The sequence below is a fragment of the Populus trichocarpa genome, chromosome 14 (genome assembly GCF_000002775.5).
Source record: "Populus trichocarpa isolate Nisqually-1 chromosome 14, P.trichocarpa_v4.1, whole genome shotgun sequence".
Lineage (NCBI taxonomy): Eukaryota > Viridiplantae > Streptophyta > Magnoliopsida > Malpighiales > Salicaceae > Populus > Populus trichocarpa.
Genome location: NC_037298.2, coordinates 8,053,592 through 8,068,342, shown reverse-complemented (window position 1 = coordinate 8,068,342; position 14,751 = coordinate 8,053,592). Strand labels below are relative to the sequence as shown.

The window sequence follows — 14,751 nt, the reverse complement described above, 5'->3', positions numbered from 1 at the left end:
TTTAAAAAGATGATATAAAATTAGACTTAGTAATGGGTTCAAGTTTAGCTAGTTTAGGTTAGATTGTCGTGATTTTATGATTTGAATTACAGATTTGATATATTAATTTAGATTAACTTTGTTTTTTTTGTTTTTTTTTAATTGAATATTTTATTAATTGGGGATTTTTTTTTAATTTTTTTCTATGGTGTTATCTTGATCATATGACCCGGATCGCGGGTTTGGCAGGTAGATCCAGGTTTACTCGGTTCATTTTCTTGGGTACCTTTTTAATTGAATATATTTGTTTTTTAATTTCACCTTCAACAACTCAATCTTTTTTTATTTATTTATTTTACAATTTTATTCTTCAATATTAGGTTATTTGAGAATTGGGCTTCACATTTTTTTTCAATTTGTATTCTATGGAGTTATCTCGGTCTCATGAATTTAGTTTTTTTTTCTCAATTTTAAATTTTAATATTTGATCTATTGGAAATAAAGCTTCGTATTTTTATTTATTTTTTATTTATAAAGTTAATCTATTTACATGACTCAAGTCGCCGGTTTAACAGGTTAGCTCAAGTTGATTTGGATTATTTTTTTAGATCTTTTTTTAATTGATTTTTTTATTTCATTCTTCAATATTGAGTTGGTTGAAGATTAGACTTCATATTTATTATTTATCTTTTGACCCGGATCACGGGGTTAACAGATTAACCTAGATTTATCCTAGTAGTTTTTTTATCATTAATTTAATATATATCTTTTTTGAATTTCATCAATTAATATTGAATTGATTAGAAATTGATATTTATAAATTATTTTAATTTACTTTCTATAGGGTTACCATGATCTCATAATCCTGATCACAAATATGACCGGTATATATCTATTACCAATCACCTAAAACCGACATCTAATGGAGTAATTTTTTTATCAAATGATTTTTGAATATCAACTTTGAGTTTTCAAGACATTTTGATACTCTCTGTAAGAAACTACATCAAATTTAAAATAAATTTAATTTTATGAAGTATAATAAAATAATTTATCTTAAAATATAATTACAATTTTATTTTATTTTATTTTGCTAAAAGGAACAAACCTCCTAAGAACTTTTGGACAAGCCGAATTATAGCCCTTGAGCTAAGGGATTGTATTATATGAAAACCAGGGATTTGCAGCTGATCAAGAGTATAATACTCCCGTTTTCGTTTTCTGTCAATAACCCCAGAGCAATCTTGCCTGATGTAATTAATCCTGAACAGACACAACACGTTCCTTACATATGTGGGCAAAGACAAACCTTGTAAATAAATCTTAAAATAATTTCCATCTAAGAAATAGAAAACCATTTTATTCAGTTCAATAATACAGTTGAAATTAATAACCTTCAATCTAAGAGTGCAAGTAGCCACTACAAGCAGTTTCAGAATTTATAATTTACAAGGACCTCCATAGTCTCTCTCTGGAAAACTTCCAAGCTGAAAGGGAATGCAATGGTGTTCCTTCCCACCCAATAATTAGGCACTTACCATTCTTTTCAAGAGTGCATGAATCGCCATAAGGAAATTGCTTTGGAATCAAGCTAGCTTGGTATAGGGGGACGACTCACTAAATCCTACTTCCACCATTCTAAATCTTGAAAAGAATGCCCTCCATACATCTATTTTCACGTTTCTAGCAATCCTGTCGGTGCCTTCCATAGCCACCATATTTTCTATCCCGTTAGAGAAGATTGCTTCAGTTATCGTTCTGTGCTCAGTGTTCTGTTCCAGGCAGGTCTCAATACAATCGAAATATGCACCATAAAAGAACAATGCTTCAATGAAACGGTTCACAAATTTTGGTGAATTGTGATTTGCTTCAACTTCGCCGACGATCATTAATGAAGGATTAAGATTTTTAATCACTTCCATCAAATTTTCCAAGCAAGCTGGCCTTGAGAGCATTGTCCTGAGTATCATGTTAGAGACAACAACCACGGTTTCATCAGCTGCTGTTTCAAATAGTTCCTCCTTGATTTCAGACATGCTAGATACCAGAATTGGTTTGAACGTGAATGGGAGGTTCATGGACTTAGCAAAGGTTTCTAACCTCTTACCAGTCTCCTCTATCTTTTGTATGCCTCTCAAGCCAACAGCAGTTATCTTAAGATGGTCAAGCCGGCGTTGACGATCTGCAAGAGCTTGCATCAAGGCCGTCCATTGAACTCCACTCCTGATTTCCAGGTCAATTAAATGGATCTTTCTTGCTGATCCAACATTTTCATTTATTGCTTGGATCGCTGTGAGTTGCATTACCTGATTAATAGGAACTTTCTGGTGGACGCTAAGGTGAACTAGATGTGTACTTAAACCATGAGGAGTTACACATTTTGGTTTTCCCTTCATTTCTGTTGGAGGGAATCTTCCTGTTGCCTTATCAATCCTCCATCGAAGAGCTTCTGCGAAGTGGTACACAACCCTCTGGAGTGGATTGGATCTCTCAGATGCAACCCGTTCACCACGGCTCAGCAATCTGCTTGCACGGTCAAATTGTCGGTAGCCTACCTTCTCTGCTGCTGCTAGCAGAAGGTGAGTGAGTTCCACATCCCTTTTTTCTTCCTCGGATAGGCCTGAGAGGGCATAACCAAAAGGGTGCATGAGCATGGAGAAATCATCATATCTTTGATCAGAGAATTGTATGAACATTGATCCAGCTACTCTTATGATCTCCTCAGTTGACAGTTTCTTTCGACTCCCGAAGCAAGTTTCATTGCTAGCACTGCCGGGCTGGTTCGCATTCAACTTCTTGATCCCACTTCCATAATTGTGAAGGAGTTGTAAAGATGATGATAGTGCAGGTGTATATTGCATCTCTTTACTATGTTCGACAATGTTCTCAATCTTTCTGATTTCCTGCGTTGGTTGCGCTGGTGCTGGGAAACAATAACCAAGTAAGTCATCCAATGCCAAATAATTTGTATTGGGTGGCGATTGTTGTTGTTGTGGCTGCTGCTGGTGCTGATCTCTAAAGAAATTGAGCTCCTTGTTCTCTGTGTTATCTTGATAAGCACCATATTCAGAACATATAGGATAAACCTGCCCCAAGTCTTCCATGGAAAACATTCGGTCTTGCTTTCCTTTGATCACCAATTCCTCTTTCTCATAATCTTCATTATGACTATAACCACTCTGTATTCCATTGAAGTCGAATGGATCGAAAGAGAACGAAGCATTCGCCATCTCAGATTAAAAGCTAATCGGCAAATTCACAATATGGTTATCTAATCTAATGAAGCATAAACACGATAATATTTGACAGGGAATGTCAAAATTAATATAACAAAATAATTAAGAAATTTATTTATTTAAAATAAAAAATATTATACTATTCTATATTTAAATACTAAATAATAATAAAATTTTAAATATCTTGCAGGTGCCGAGCCCATGCTCGCCTCCCCCTAGTTCCGTCCCTGCAAAGGAGGTCTCCTTTTTTTCTCTTAAAGGTTGAAAAGCTACAAAATGCTGGCCGATTGCAGGTGAAAAGCATCGAAAAGAAAAGCCAGGTGTCGCTAAGATATAAGGTGAGGTGAAAAGAAAAGGCATCAGCAGCTCTCTTAATCAATATTGTGAAGTCCGAAGGATGCAATGCAAGAAATGCGTCATTGATTGGGAATAGATGGTGATATTTTGAACACGGCCTGCTTATATTAAAATAGAATAAGATTATAATTATTATTTTTTTTATAAAATTAGTCGATCCAGATATCCTAAGAAGTTCAGGCAAGCAAGAGTGGACGGCAGTAGCAAGGGCGGGAAAGAAGACAGGGCACACCAATCACGGGCATGGAAGACAAATGAAAGAATCATCAATAAAATACAAAGTGCTGCTATCAGAAGTTTAATTTTGGGGCCAATATGTTTTATGGAACAGGGGTACCCTTGCCAGCTGCCGAGCTCGATATAATAATTGCCGATTCGTCCATAAATTATCACAATTCACAAATACTCTAAACCCATGCATTCATGCATTCTGATGGTTGCTAATAATTGATTTTTAAAATATATTTTATTTGAAAATATATTAAAATAATATTGTTTTTTTTTATTTTTTAAAAATAATTTTTGATATCAGCATATTAAAATGATCCGAAATACAAAAAATATTAATTTAAAGCAAACAAAAATTAAATTTTTTCAAAAATATTTTTGAAACGCAAAGACAAACAGGCTTATAGTCCATCTCACAATTTTACTATAAGATTAAAAGATATGGAATCAAAATAAAAAATACAGAGAAATAGATGGTTTTAGATAAATTTAGATAAAACGTTCATTTTAGTTCCCACACTTTCTCAATTATAATTATTTGGTTTAAAAAATTAAGAATAAAGTCAATTTTGGTCTCAACTTCATTTGTTTATTATTTTTTGATCTTCGATTTGAGGAAATGGCTGAATTCCAAAGATAGAGGGAAAAAAAATTATCATTTACACCAATTAAGATCATGAAAAAAAATGATTTTGGTGTCAATGGATTCTTATCTATGTGTAGAGTTTATCCTAGGTGTTTTTTTCCCTTGAACTTGTCCTATATGGTAGATCCAAACCTGCAAAAAATTTTGATTTCGAGTTTATTGTGGATTTTCAAGCTATTTTTTAAGTTGTTTAGGACCATAAATATATTTTACAAGGTGTTTATGATTTTGTTTTTGTCAAAATACGATTGAAAATGACTTTTTTTTGTTAGTTTTTAAATTTATAGGTGTTTATGTTAGATAAAAAAAATTATCTTAGCCTAGTTAAGTCAATAATCTGAGTCACAGATTTGGTTGGTTAACTTTAATTAATTAAAAATTAAGTTTCATAATTTTTTTCAGTTACATAAATTATTATCAATTTATTTAATTAAATACATACATGAACCTTTTGATTTGTATTTCTGAATTTTTTTTTATGTTAAAAAACATGTAGAAAATGCTATTGTGCTGGGGAAAAAATATCCTAAAGAAATATTTATAAAGGCTTGTATTAAAAAAAACATCAATAAAATTTTATCGAAATATGATATGTGTCAATTTTTAACACCGATAATGAAACTAGTTGACTGTAATACGTGATGAAAATATAATATATAAAAATTATATTAAGATAAAAATAGTAGAATGACCTCTTAAATGTATAAAAAGGTAGAGGAGTGTAGGAAAATATTAACCCATTTATCATAATATAATATTGATGAAGGTTGACTTCTTAATATTTTTTATATTTTACTTTTTTTATGATTTCTAACATTTTACAAGGAAAAATGTACAACTCATGTATTATGTAATGGAGAAATAAATGGGATGCGGGAAAAAAAATCACCACAACACTTTCATAGTTCGGTTTGAATTTAGAATAAAAAAATGTCAATAAAAAAAGACTCGTAATTTAAGGAATTCTTAAACGAATTATAAACAACTCATGTATTATTCAACGGGAATATAAAAGGATTGTGACAAAAAAGAAAAAAGAAAAAAAGATGTTCATCGGAACACTTCATAGCTCAGGGACCTAGCCTAGGTCCTCTCTCGACCTATGCTTGAAACTGAAATCAAAAGCTAACCAAATGCGCCATGACTGGTTGATACGTGTATCGCACCTAAGAATATAATTTGTTAGTGTCCGTTTCTAATTAAGTGACATTTGAGTACTTTTGACGTCAAGCGCCACCCTTCTCTCTTTATATAATTAAAATAAAAATAAAAATTCTCTTTTTTTTTTCTTCGAAAACTAGATTTACACAAACAAAATACTCTCCACGACGAAGATGCAAAATAATAATAATAATTTTTTTTTTTAAGGGCAGCTTAATAAGTTAGTTTCGAGTTTGTTTTTTAAAAATTATCAGTTCGAGTGCTATAAATTTCAGTATCATTAAAGATTTATTTAATCATTAATTTCAGAGTCTCAGAGAATTAGTTGAGATATATAAAGTTAGCTCGGATATCTATCTAGAAAAAAGAAAGATGGTAGAAAAGATAAAGAAAAAAAGGTGAGTTTTGTTTTTCTTTATGAAAACTTCTTTTTATGTTTTCAGTTTCCTTATGATAGATGCGTGGCCAGCATGATAATTAAATCCATGGAAATCATGTGAACCTTTATTAATAATTTGTTTTGATTGTTTCAATTATTGGTGGAACTTTATTAGATTCTTGATGTTTAATTCATGTTTATCAGATTCTTGATGTTTAATTCATGTTGATTAAAGGGCTATGATATTTCAGGAAGCACGAGCTAATAAAGGATAAAGAAGAAAAAATCGACAAGATCATTCAAGTACAAAAGCCAAACAAAGGTTGAGTCAAAGAGAAGAAGCTCAGAATTGTTGAGTTTTTTTTTTTTTAATTTTAAAGGTCTATTGGAATGGGGTTTTATAATTTCTTTTTATATAAATTTATCCTGATTTTATTACTTAGATTCTAAGTTTAATAGATTAACTTGAGTTGATTCGGGTCAGTCTTTTTGAGCTGTTTCTTGTAATTGATTTTTTTAAAATTTCATCATTCAACACTGAGTTAGTTGGAAATTGAACTTCATAATCTTTTTTTTTATTTGTTTTTTATGAGGTTATCTTGGTTTAATGACTTTGATCGCGGGTTTGACATGTTGACCTGAGCTCTATGTTCATTTTTTGTTACCTTTTTTACATGAATATTTTTTTTTGTTGGCATTGTAATTTTTTTATTTTCATTCTATGAGGTTATCTCTGTCTTATAATCTAGGTCATCTATTTGATAGGTAGATTCAATTTATTTTTTGGGTCCTTTTCTAATGAAATATTTCTTTTAATTTCACCCTCCAAGAACTTAATTTTTTTTTGTTTTCTTTTTAATTTTATCTTTCAATATTAGGTTGTTTGAGAATTGGGTTTCGTAATTTTTTTTTTCAATTTTTTTTTTCTGTGGAGTTATTTTGGTCTTATGAATTTAGTTTTTTTTTCTTTTGAATTTCAACCTTTAATATTGGATATTTGGAAATGGAGCTTCATAATTTTTTAAATTTTTTTATGAAGTTATCCCGGTCTCATGACTCAGCTTACGAGTTTAACAGGTTAACATGAATTGACTTGGGTTATTTTTTTTTGCTGATTTTTCTAATTGATTTTTTTTTAATTTTATCCTTCTACATGGGTTGGTTGGAAATTGAGCTTCGTATTTTTTTTATAGGTTGGTCTAGGTTGACTCGGTTCATTTTTCCAGATCCTTTTTAATTGATTCTATTTTTTAATTTCACTCTCCTACAACTCAATTTTATTTTTTGTAGTTTATTTTTTTTAATTTCATCCTTTAATATTAGGTTTGGGAATTAGACTTCGTGATTTTTCTCAATTAGCTCTCTATGAAGGTATTTTAGTCTCATGAATTTTGTTTTGTTTTCTCTTGATTTAAATCTTCAACACTGGATTTGTTGGAGGAGGAGCTTTGTAATTTTATTTATTTATTTTTATTAAGCTATTTTGATCTGACGATCCAGGTTGCGAGTTTAATAGGTTAACCTAAGTTGACCGTGGTTGTTTTTTTGTCATCTTTTTAATTGATTTTTTTTTTAATTTTATCATTCAATATTAGGTTGGTTGGAAATTGGGTTTCATATTTTTTATTTGCTTTATATGAAGTTATTCTGATTTTATAATTCAGATTGTGGGTTTGACAAGTTAACACGAGTTGACTCAGATAGTTTTTTTATCCTTTTGTTTAATAGATTTTTTTTCAATTTCACCCTTCAACATTGAATTGATTAGAAATTGACTTTTATAATTTATTTTAATTTATTTTTTATAGAATTATCACGGTCTCATGACATGAGTTACAAATTTGACAGGTTAATCCGGGTCGATTTAATATGTTATTATCCCAATATTTTTAAATATGACATCTAATATGTCAATGTATCAATAAAAAAGATATTATTCAATATTATCATATTTTGAATTTATGACTAAGCTTTTTTTTATTAGAAAACAAGTTTTCAATGCTTAAATATTTTTTACATTGAAAAAATTGATTTTATCCACGGTGAAATGCGGGACAATTACTAGTAATTTTTATTTTGTGACAACAACTATACAATTATCAAAACCACAGGTAAAATCAGGATGATATTTTGAAATGTTTTTTATTTAGAATATTTTTAATATTGTGATAACGTTTATAACTGTGATTTGAAAATTTACTTCTTGAAACGGACAATTTCCAAGCTTCTCAAGGCTGGTGACCTATTTTTTTTTAGAATAAAAAAAGTGACCAGTTGGGTGGGTCTAGACGTAGCTTTCACCATACTCTCTATCACAGCTTTCTTCACCCATCAGCGAAGTGGCAAGCACGTGTCAAAAAAATCACATGCCAAGCGTATCCTGTTGACATGGTTGGAGCGATTGATAAATAAGAGAATTCCAGATGTTTTGACTAATTTCAGAGCTTTATTTTCCTCTCAGCGGGAATATAAATTTACAGCTAAAAATGAATAATCCTACAATTTTTGGTACAATATCACAACAACTCATTAAGAAAGGAATGCGACATATAATATCACAGAGCAATTGCCCTGCAGAATGAAAAATAAGAACATACTATTAAAAAAGAAAAGGTCGATTTCAGACCTTGTCTAATTCATCCAGCTCACAAGTTTCAGCAGAATTCCTTCTTCTTACCCTCTTACAAAGCAAGATCACCCCAACCCAGATAAGACCCTTCACAAGTCTTACCATTCCAATTGTTACCGTCAGGTAATACAGCCACCAACCAACCATGTCAGCCACTGCTAAATCCATCAGCAGCTCTATCTTTGCCTCTGCCACAAAAACCAAAGACTCAACTTCATTCCTTAACCTCCACCACCACAAAGTACCACAGCTCAAAGCTACAGCCACCCTTTGTTCCCACTTCTCGTCTCTAGCCGCACCAAAAATTGTGTCATCAACCACTGGCTTAACAACAGTCCTGGACCAATGGATCATGGTCTCATGCAACCCCAAGAAAAATATAACTCTACTCAAGAAACTTCTTTGAATATCAAAACCATAACCATCGAACATCCCAGCAGATACGCTCCGTTGAACGCCCAAGCCAACACAAATCTGTAGCGTACATAACATAATCCATGCAGTGTACAATCCGGGTCGGTAAGTTGCGCCTGTTGACTCACTTAGAAGGGTGATTTTTCCTGTCAAGCCATGAATAAGAGTGGCTACGCTAACAACTGAAACAAGAAAATACAGAACTGCTGTGTTGATTGACAGGAATAAAGACGTGATGAAAGAAGATGGTGGTTGTTGTACAGGATCAGACGTGATGGTCAGCAGATAGTTGTAACTAGAGAGCCTGGTCAGGAGGAGAAATGAGAGGGGCAGCAAGAGACTGAGGAGGGTAATGATCAAGATATGGAAGGGTTCTATGAAAATTGCGCAGCCCAAGAGCTTTTTTGCCTTCTTTTGCCACCCCATGGTTTTGTCCTGAAGCAAATATGACTTGGTTACATGACAAGAAACATAAAATGAGGTCTAAATTTATGTGACAGATCAAAGTGGTTATCACGTCCATGGTTTAAATTAGTTGAGACAGGGCACTGTCCTAGCCCATGCCCTTATTATTTTTTTTTTAATGGCCTGATCATGGAAAACACTGATAGGATGTCCCCTTCAGCGGTTGAGGCTATTTTTTTTATTTTACTCTTTGTTAGTTTGGTGGTTACCATTTTAAAATTATTTTGCTGCTAATTGTTTTTGGATTATAGGTAGGGGTAGGTCTAACTTGTTGTTTATGGTTGGATTTTGTTTTTCACAAAAAAATAATAATTAAATATGTAGGTTTTTTTACATAATTTTTTTTATATAAAAAATCTCAAATGTAAATTAAAAACCTTATACACGCATCTAATTGAAAAAATTAAGAATTATCTGTGTAAATAAATAAAAAAAATCATCATCAATAATTAAAAAAAAAACTGGAAAACCCGAGAGATAAAAGTAGACCGAGATATTTGATATTGCAACACAGATCATTTACCCAATTGTTTTTAATGAATTCGTATATTAAATTTTATTTTTTATTCCATTAAATGATAATAAAAATAGATAAAAATATAAAATTGATTGAATAAAGTAAATGAGAAAAAACTATTATGCAATGCTTTATGTATTAGAAATGTTATCCAAAAATAAATATTTTTTATTTTTAAAAATAAAGTTCATCTATATAAAACATCAAAAAAAATTATAAATGACTTAGAATAATCTTTTCAAAAATTAAATATATATATAAAATAATTAAAAAAATAGCTACTATTTAAAAAATGCTAAATAAGCAAAATAAAAAATATATAGAATGGTATTAATTGAAATATAAATTTAAAAACTATAACAAAAACCACAAAAAAAGTCAAAATCAACTTAAAACAAAAATCTTCTCGAGCTCATAATTCAGCGATAATTTGTTGACACCTAAGTGAAATTCTCCTTACCGAATGAAACTTACTGAAACCAATATCAACTATTTTGGTGGTCGGAATCGGTGTCAATGATAATTTTAAGTGATCAAAATAAAATATTCACTGCTCCAAGCCACAATAAAATATGATAGAGAGCGGAGCATAGTAAAAACTTAAATTAATAGGAACTGGTTTTCAAGATAGTGCTATGTTGTAACTTAAATAAATAAAAATAAAGTGAAAAAAATTCAAGCCGAAAAGAACTATTTGACATTGTCATTAAATTTAGCCCAACAAGTCAGCCTTGAAACCTCCTAACTCGACTCCTTACCTAGTCCATGTTTAAAATTTAGAAGTCTAAAGGCAACTCAGACAACAGATAAAAGATGTAATTTGGCTTTAAAAGAAAATCAAGATGATCTCTTTTTTTTTTTGTAATATTGAGACAGTGACATATTGGATCGACCCGAGCTTTGTGACTTAACCGGCCAAATCCATAATCCGGGTGATGGACTTCATTGGGTTTAAGAATTTTGCTTTTTTTTTTAAAAAAACTATTTATTACTTAATTAAACGATAAAAAAAAATATTTGTAAAATCGAGCATAAATAAAATGTTAAAATATTTATTTCATATTAGGATAATTTTGCAGAAATCAAACTAAAATAATTTATGAAGATAAATTTATAATCAAACGAATAATAAAATTAGAAAAAAATAAAAAAGAAAAAGAAAAAGAAAAAGAAAAGAAGAGGAGAAATGCGAAAAAAAAGAGGGATAAAATGCGGGGGGGGAAAGCAGCCAACTCATATCCAAAATTCCTCGTCTCTCCCTATTAAACTAGCTGCAATAAATACTACCTAAAAACATTGTGTTATGCACCGGCAAATATTAAAAAACAGAGAAATTCTCTAAAACGTTGTGTTTCAAAAGAAAAGTTCCTGATCATTTTATCCCATTGTTTTTTTTTTTTTTAGAGGCATGCATTAACCCTTTACATTAATTGCATTATCTATTAGTGAAGTCAACGGAATAGATAGACGAGTAGAGAGAACGTGTGCCAATCATTCTTCTTTTGTGTTGTATTTTGAGTGGAGGAGTGTATCGACGTTGTTAATTTTCTATGGGTTGTTATTTATTTATATTTCCTGATATATATTTAGCTGGAGTTAGTAGAATATTTCATTATTGTATTAGTAATTGATGCCCTATAATTTCTTACAAATTATATCGTGTGATGAACTTGGCAGATTTTGACCAGTTCCCTCAACATGCTTGTCTCCATGACGTCTACCACCAGTCTTCCAATCAATTTCCTGATATATATTTACTGTTGAATGTAGTTGGGGCATGTAGGCGAGCTGATTTTCACTCGTTTAAATAATATTTATTTCTATTTTGAGATAAAAAAAGATAAAAATAATAAAAGTATAAATATTTTTAGTTGAAAAAATAAAAATAAATATTAGTGGACAATTTTGAATTTAATTTATATATTTTCAAAACAAGAGATACTGAGAAAACATGTATTCAGATACAATATTTATTATTTTTTATCCCTAATAAATCTCTGTAAAAATAAAATTAATTCCAAAATTATCCAACCAATGCATTTAAGGCTTAAAAAAAAATTATTATCATAGTTTTAAAACTTGATCCAAGAATCAACTCGAGATAAAAGTCTGGGTCATGGGATTTAAAAAGTGAACAAGTTAATTAGAATCAACTCGTGTTAACTCAGATTCTTTTTTAAAAGGATCAAGTTGTTTTGACAATAAAAAAGTCAACGGGTTTTTTACCCAAGTTTAATTCCGGATCAACTCGGTTTTTATCGGATCAGATCAGATCAATCTTTTCTCTATTTTTTCTTAAACTCAAGTTAGTTGGGTCCCAGATCTCAGGTCAACCCCCAAGCCAATCTGAGTTTTTATATGTATTAAGTAAGGTTGTCAATTCCGTTATGGTTGGAGTGGTCAGTATATCTCGTTCCAGTTCAAAAAACATAAACAATCTCATCCCACTCATAATCTCGGCCTGTTCTAAAAATTCCAGCCAAATTCTAACCAAAATGTTTTGGTTTCGTTCTGACCATTCTATTTTTGCCAAATAGTGTTTTTTTTTCTTGTTTTTTTTTGGAGAAAAATCCATGTTTTTTTTTCTTAATGAAAAAAATGAAATGCCAACCAGAATGGGATTGACAATCTTGGTATTAAGAGTAAAATATTTTTTTTATGTTTTGTCTACTATCAACCAAACAAGTTACAAAGATAATAGTTGTATCTTCTATACCACTACCAAACACAATTTTGACAGTAATACATATTAAGGGTAAAATATTTTTTTTTCATGTTTTTTCATGTTTTGTCTATCATCAACCAAACATAATACAAAGACAATCACCATGTCTTGTAAACCAATACAAAACACAATTTTAATTTGTCTTTTATTTTGTCTTGTCTTCTATGTCTCCATTGTCTTTTCTCCTATGTTTCAATTGTCTTTGTCTCTTCTGTCCTAGGACAGTAACAAAGTGCTACCTTAGTTAGCGTTTGGTTATTGCTTCGGGACAGAAAAGACAATGATAGTAGAGATAAAAAGACAAGTAGAAAAAAAGACAGAGATAAAATTATGTTTGGTGGTGATGTACAAAATAAAATGATTGTTTTTGTATCATGTTTGGTTATGGTGAATAAGACAAAATAAACAATTTATAAAAAATCTATTTCACCTTTAATATGTATTGTTGTCAAACTTACATATTTTAAAAAATAATTAGTTTTTTTTTTACTTTAGTTTATATTGTGTGTTGAGATTAAAAATATTATAATAACCTAGTTATAAAACCAAAACCGATTTGACGGGTTGACCCTCTCAACCCGTCATCTGAACCTTGCCTCGGGTCAACTCTCAAGTCGAGTTTTAAAACTATGATAATAATTATTGTTATCCATACGTTGAATCGGGTCAACCCATATTGACCCTCCCAACCTATGACCTGGGCCTTGCCCTGATTGACCATCGAGTTGGATTTTAAAATTATGATAATAACAATTGTTATCCTTAAATTGCTCTGAGTCAACCCAAGTTGACCCTCTTGATCTGTGACCCGGGCCTTGCCCTAGGTTGATCTCTGTATCAAATAGTAAAACTATGATAATAATCACTTTTATTCTGTGTTGACCCTTCTGACACGTGATCAAGCCTTACCCTAGGTTAACCCTCGAGTCAGGTTTTAAAACTATAATAATAACCACTTTTATCCTTATATTGACTCGGGTCAACATTCAACCCCACTCGTGACCCGGGCATTGCCTCAGGTAGATCCCCGAATCAAATTTTAAAATTATGATAATAATCACTTTTATTCTTACACTAACTTGGGTCAACTTGAGTTAACCCGACTCATGACACATGCTTTGCCCCGAATTGATTCTCGAGTTGGATTTTAAAACTAGAATAATAACCATTTTTTATCTTTATATGTTTTAGTTGAACAATTTTGAAATTGAAATTTTTTTACAGATATATTAAGGAATAAAAAATAAAAAATATTGTCTTTTGAGACATGTCCCCTATATACCTCATGTTTTGAAAGTACAAAAATTCAGTCCAAAATTATCCTGAAGATAAATTTACTTTTATATCTGTGTTTTTGTCTCTTCAACCAAATACATTTCTCTGTTTGTTCCTTTTGTCCCAGGATAGTAATAAAATGATACTCAGGGACGAGGATGGTTGTTTACAATAATGGTTTTTAATACGTATGTGTGTGTGTGTGTGTGTGTATATATATATATATATATATATATATATATATATATATATAAAACTGATAATGTCCCGAAAATCCAAGTAGCCTAATAATAAGGTTCTCGAGTTGGATAATCGGTTAATCAATTGGTCCTAGTAATCACATCAATTATCCCTACCTAAGGTGGGTTGATAGCTTACACTCGGTGCTTGGTATGCCAATGTGGCTTGTGGCCAGTACCTGCAAAAGGTCTCTTTTGGTGGAGGTGGAAACTCTATAATACTTAAAATAAGTATGTTTTTAGAGAGAGAAAATACAATAATATTCTAGAAAGTGATGCTCTGAAAATATATATGTAGTAGAGAATAAAGATTGTGAACCTTTATTCTGAAGGTCTCATGGTGTATTTATACTCCATGAGTCTTGTTTTTTTTGCGAAAAGGAGGGTTTAGAGTATAATTTTATCTTTATGATATTTTGAGTTGTATTTTACTCAAAATAATACGTATTGGATCAATATAAAATACTGAGAGACCCACATGACGAGTGTTGGGCTCAGGCA

At 30.9% G+C, this 14,751-nt stretch overlaps 2 protein-coding genes across 2 annotated transcripts; both read right to left on the bottom strand.

Moving 5' to 3' along the window:
* Positions 1–1,350: 1,350 nt before the first annotated feature.
* LOC7455427 (DELLA protein RGL2) lies at positions 1,351–3,424 on the bottom strand. The gene has a single exon (XM_002320259.4). The coding sequence runs from the start codon at positions 3,207–3,209 to the stop codon at positions 1,566–1,568; it is 1,644 nt and encodes a 547-aa protein (XP_002320295.4). The 5' UTR covers positions 3,210–3,424; the 3' UTR covers positions 1,351–1,565.
* Positions 3,425–8,412: 4,988 nt separating this feature from the next.
* On the bottom strand, positions 8,413–9,537 carry LOC7495213 (uncharacterized). The gene has a single exon (XM_002320258.4). The coding sequence runs from the start codon at positions 9,453–9,455 to the stop codon at positions 8,607–8,609; it is 849 nt and encodes a 282-aa protein (XP_002320294.1). The 5' UTR covers positions 9,456–9,537; the 3' UTR covers positions 8,413–8,606.
* Between the last annotated feature and the right edge of the window lie 5,214 nt (positions 9,538–14,751).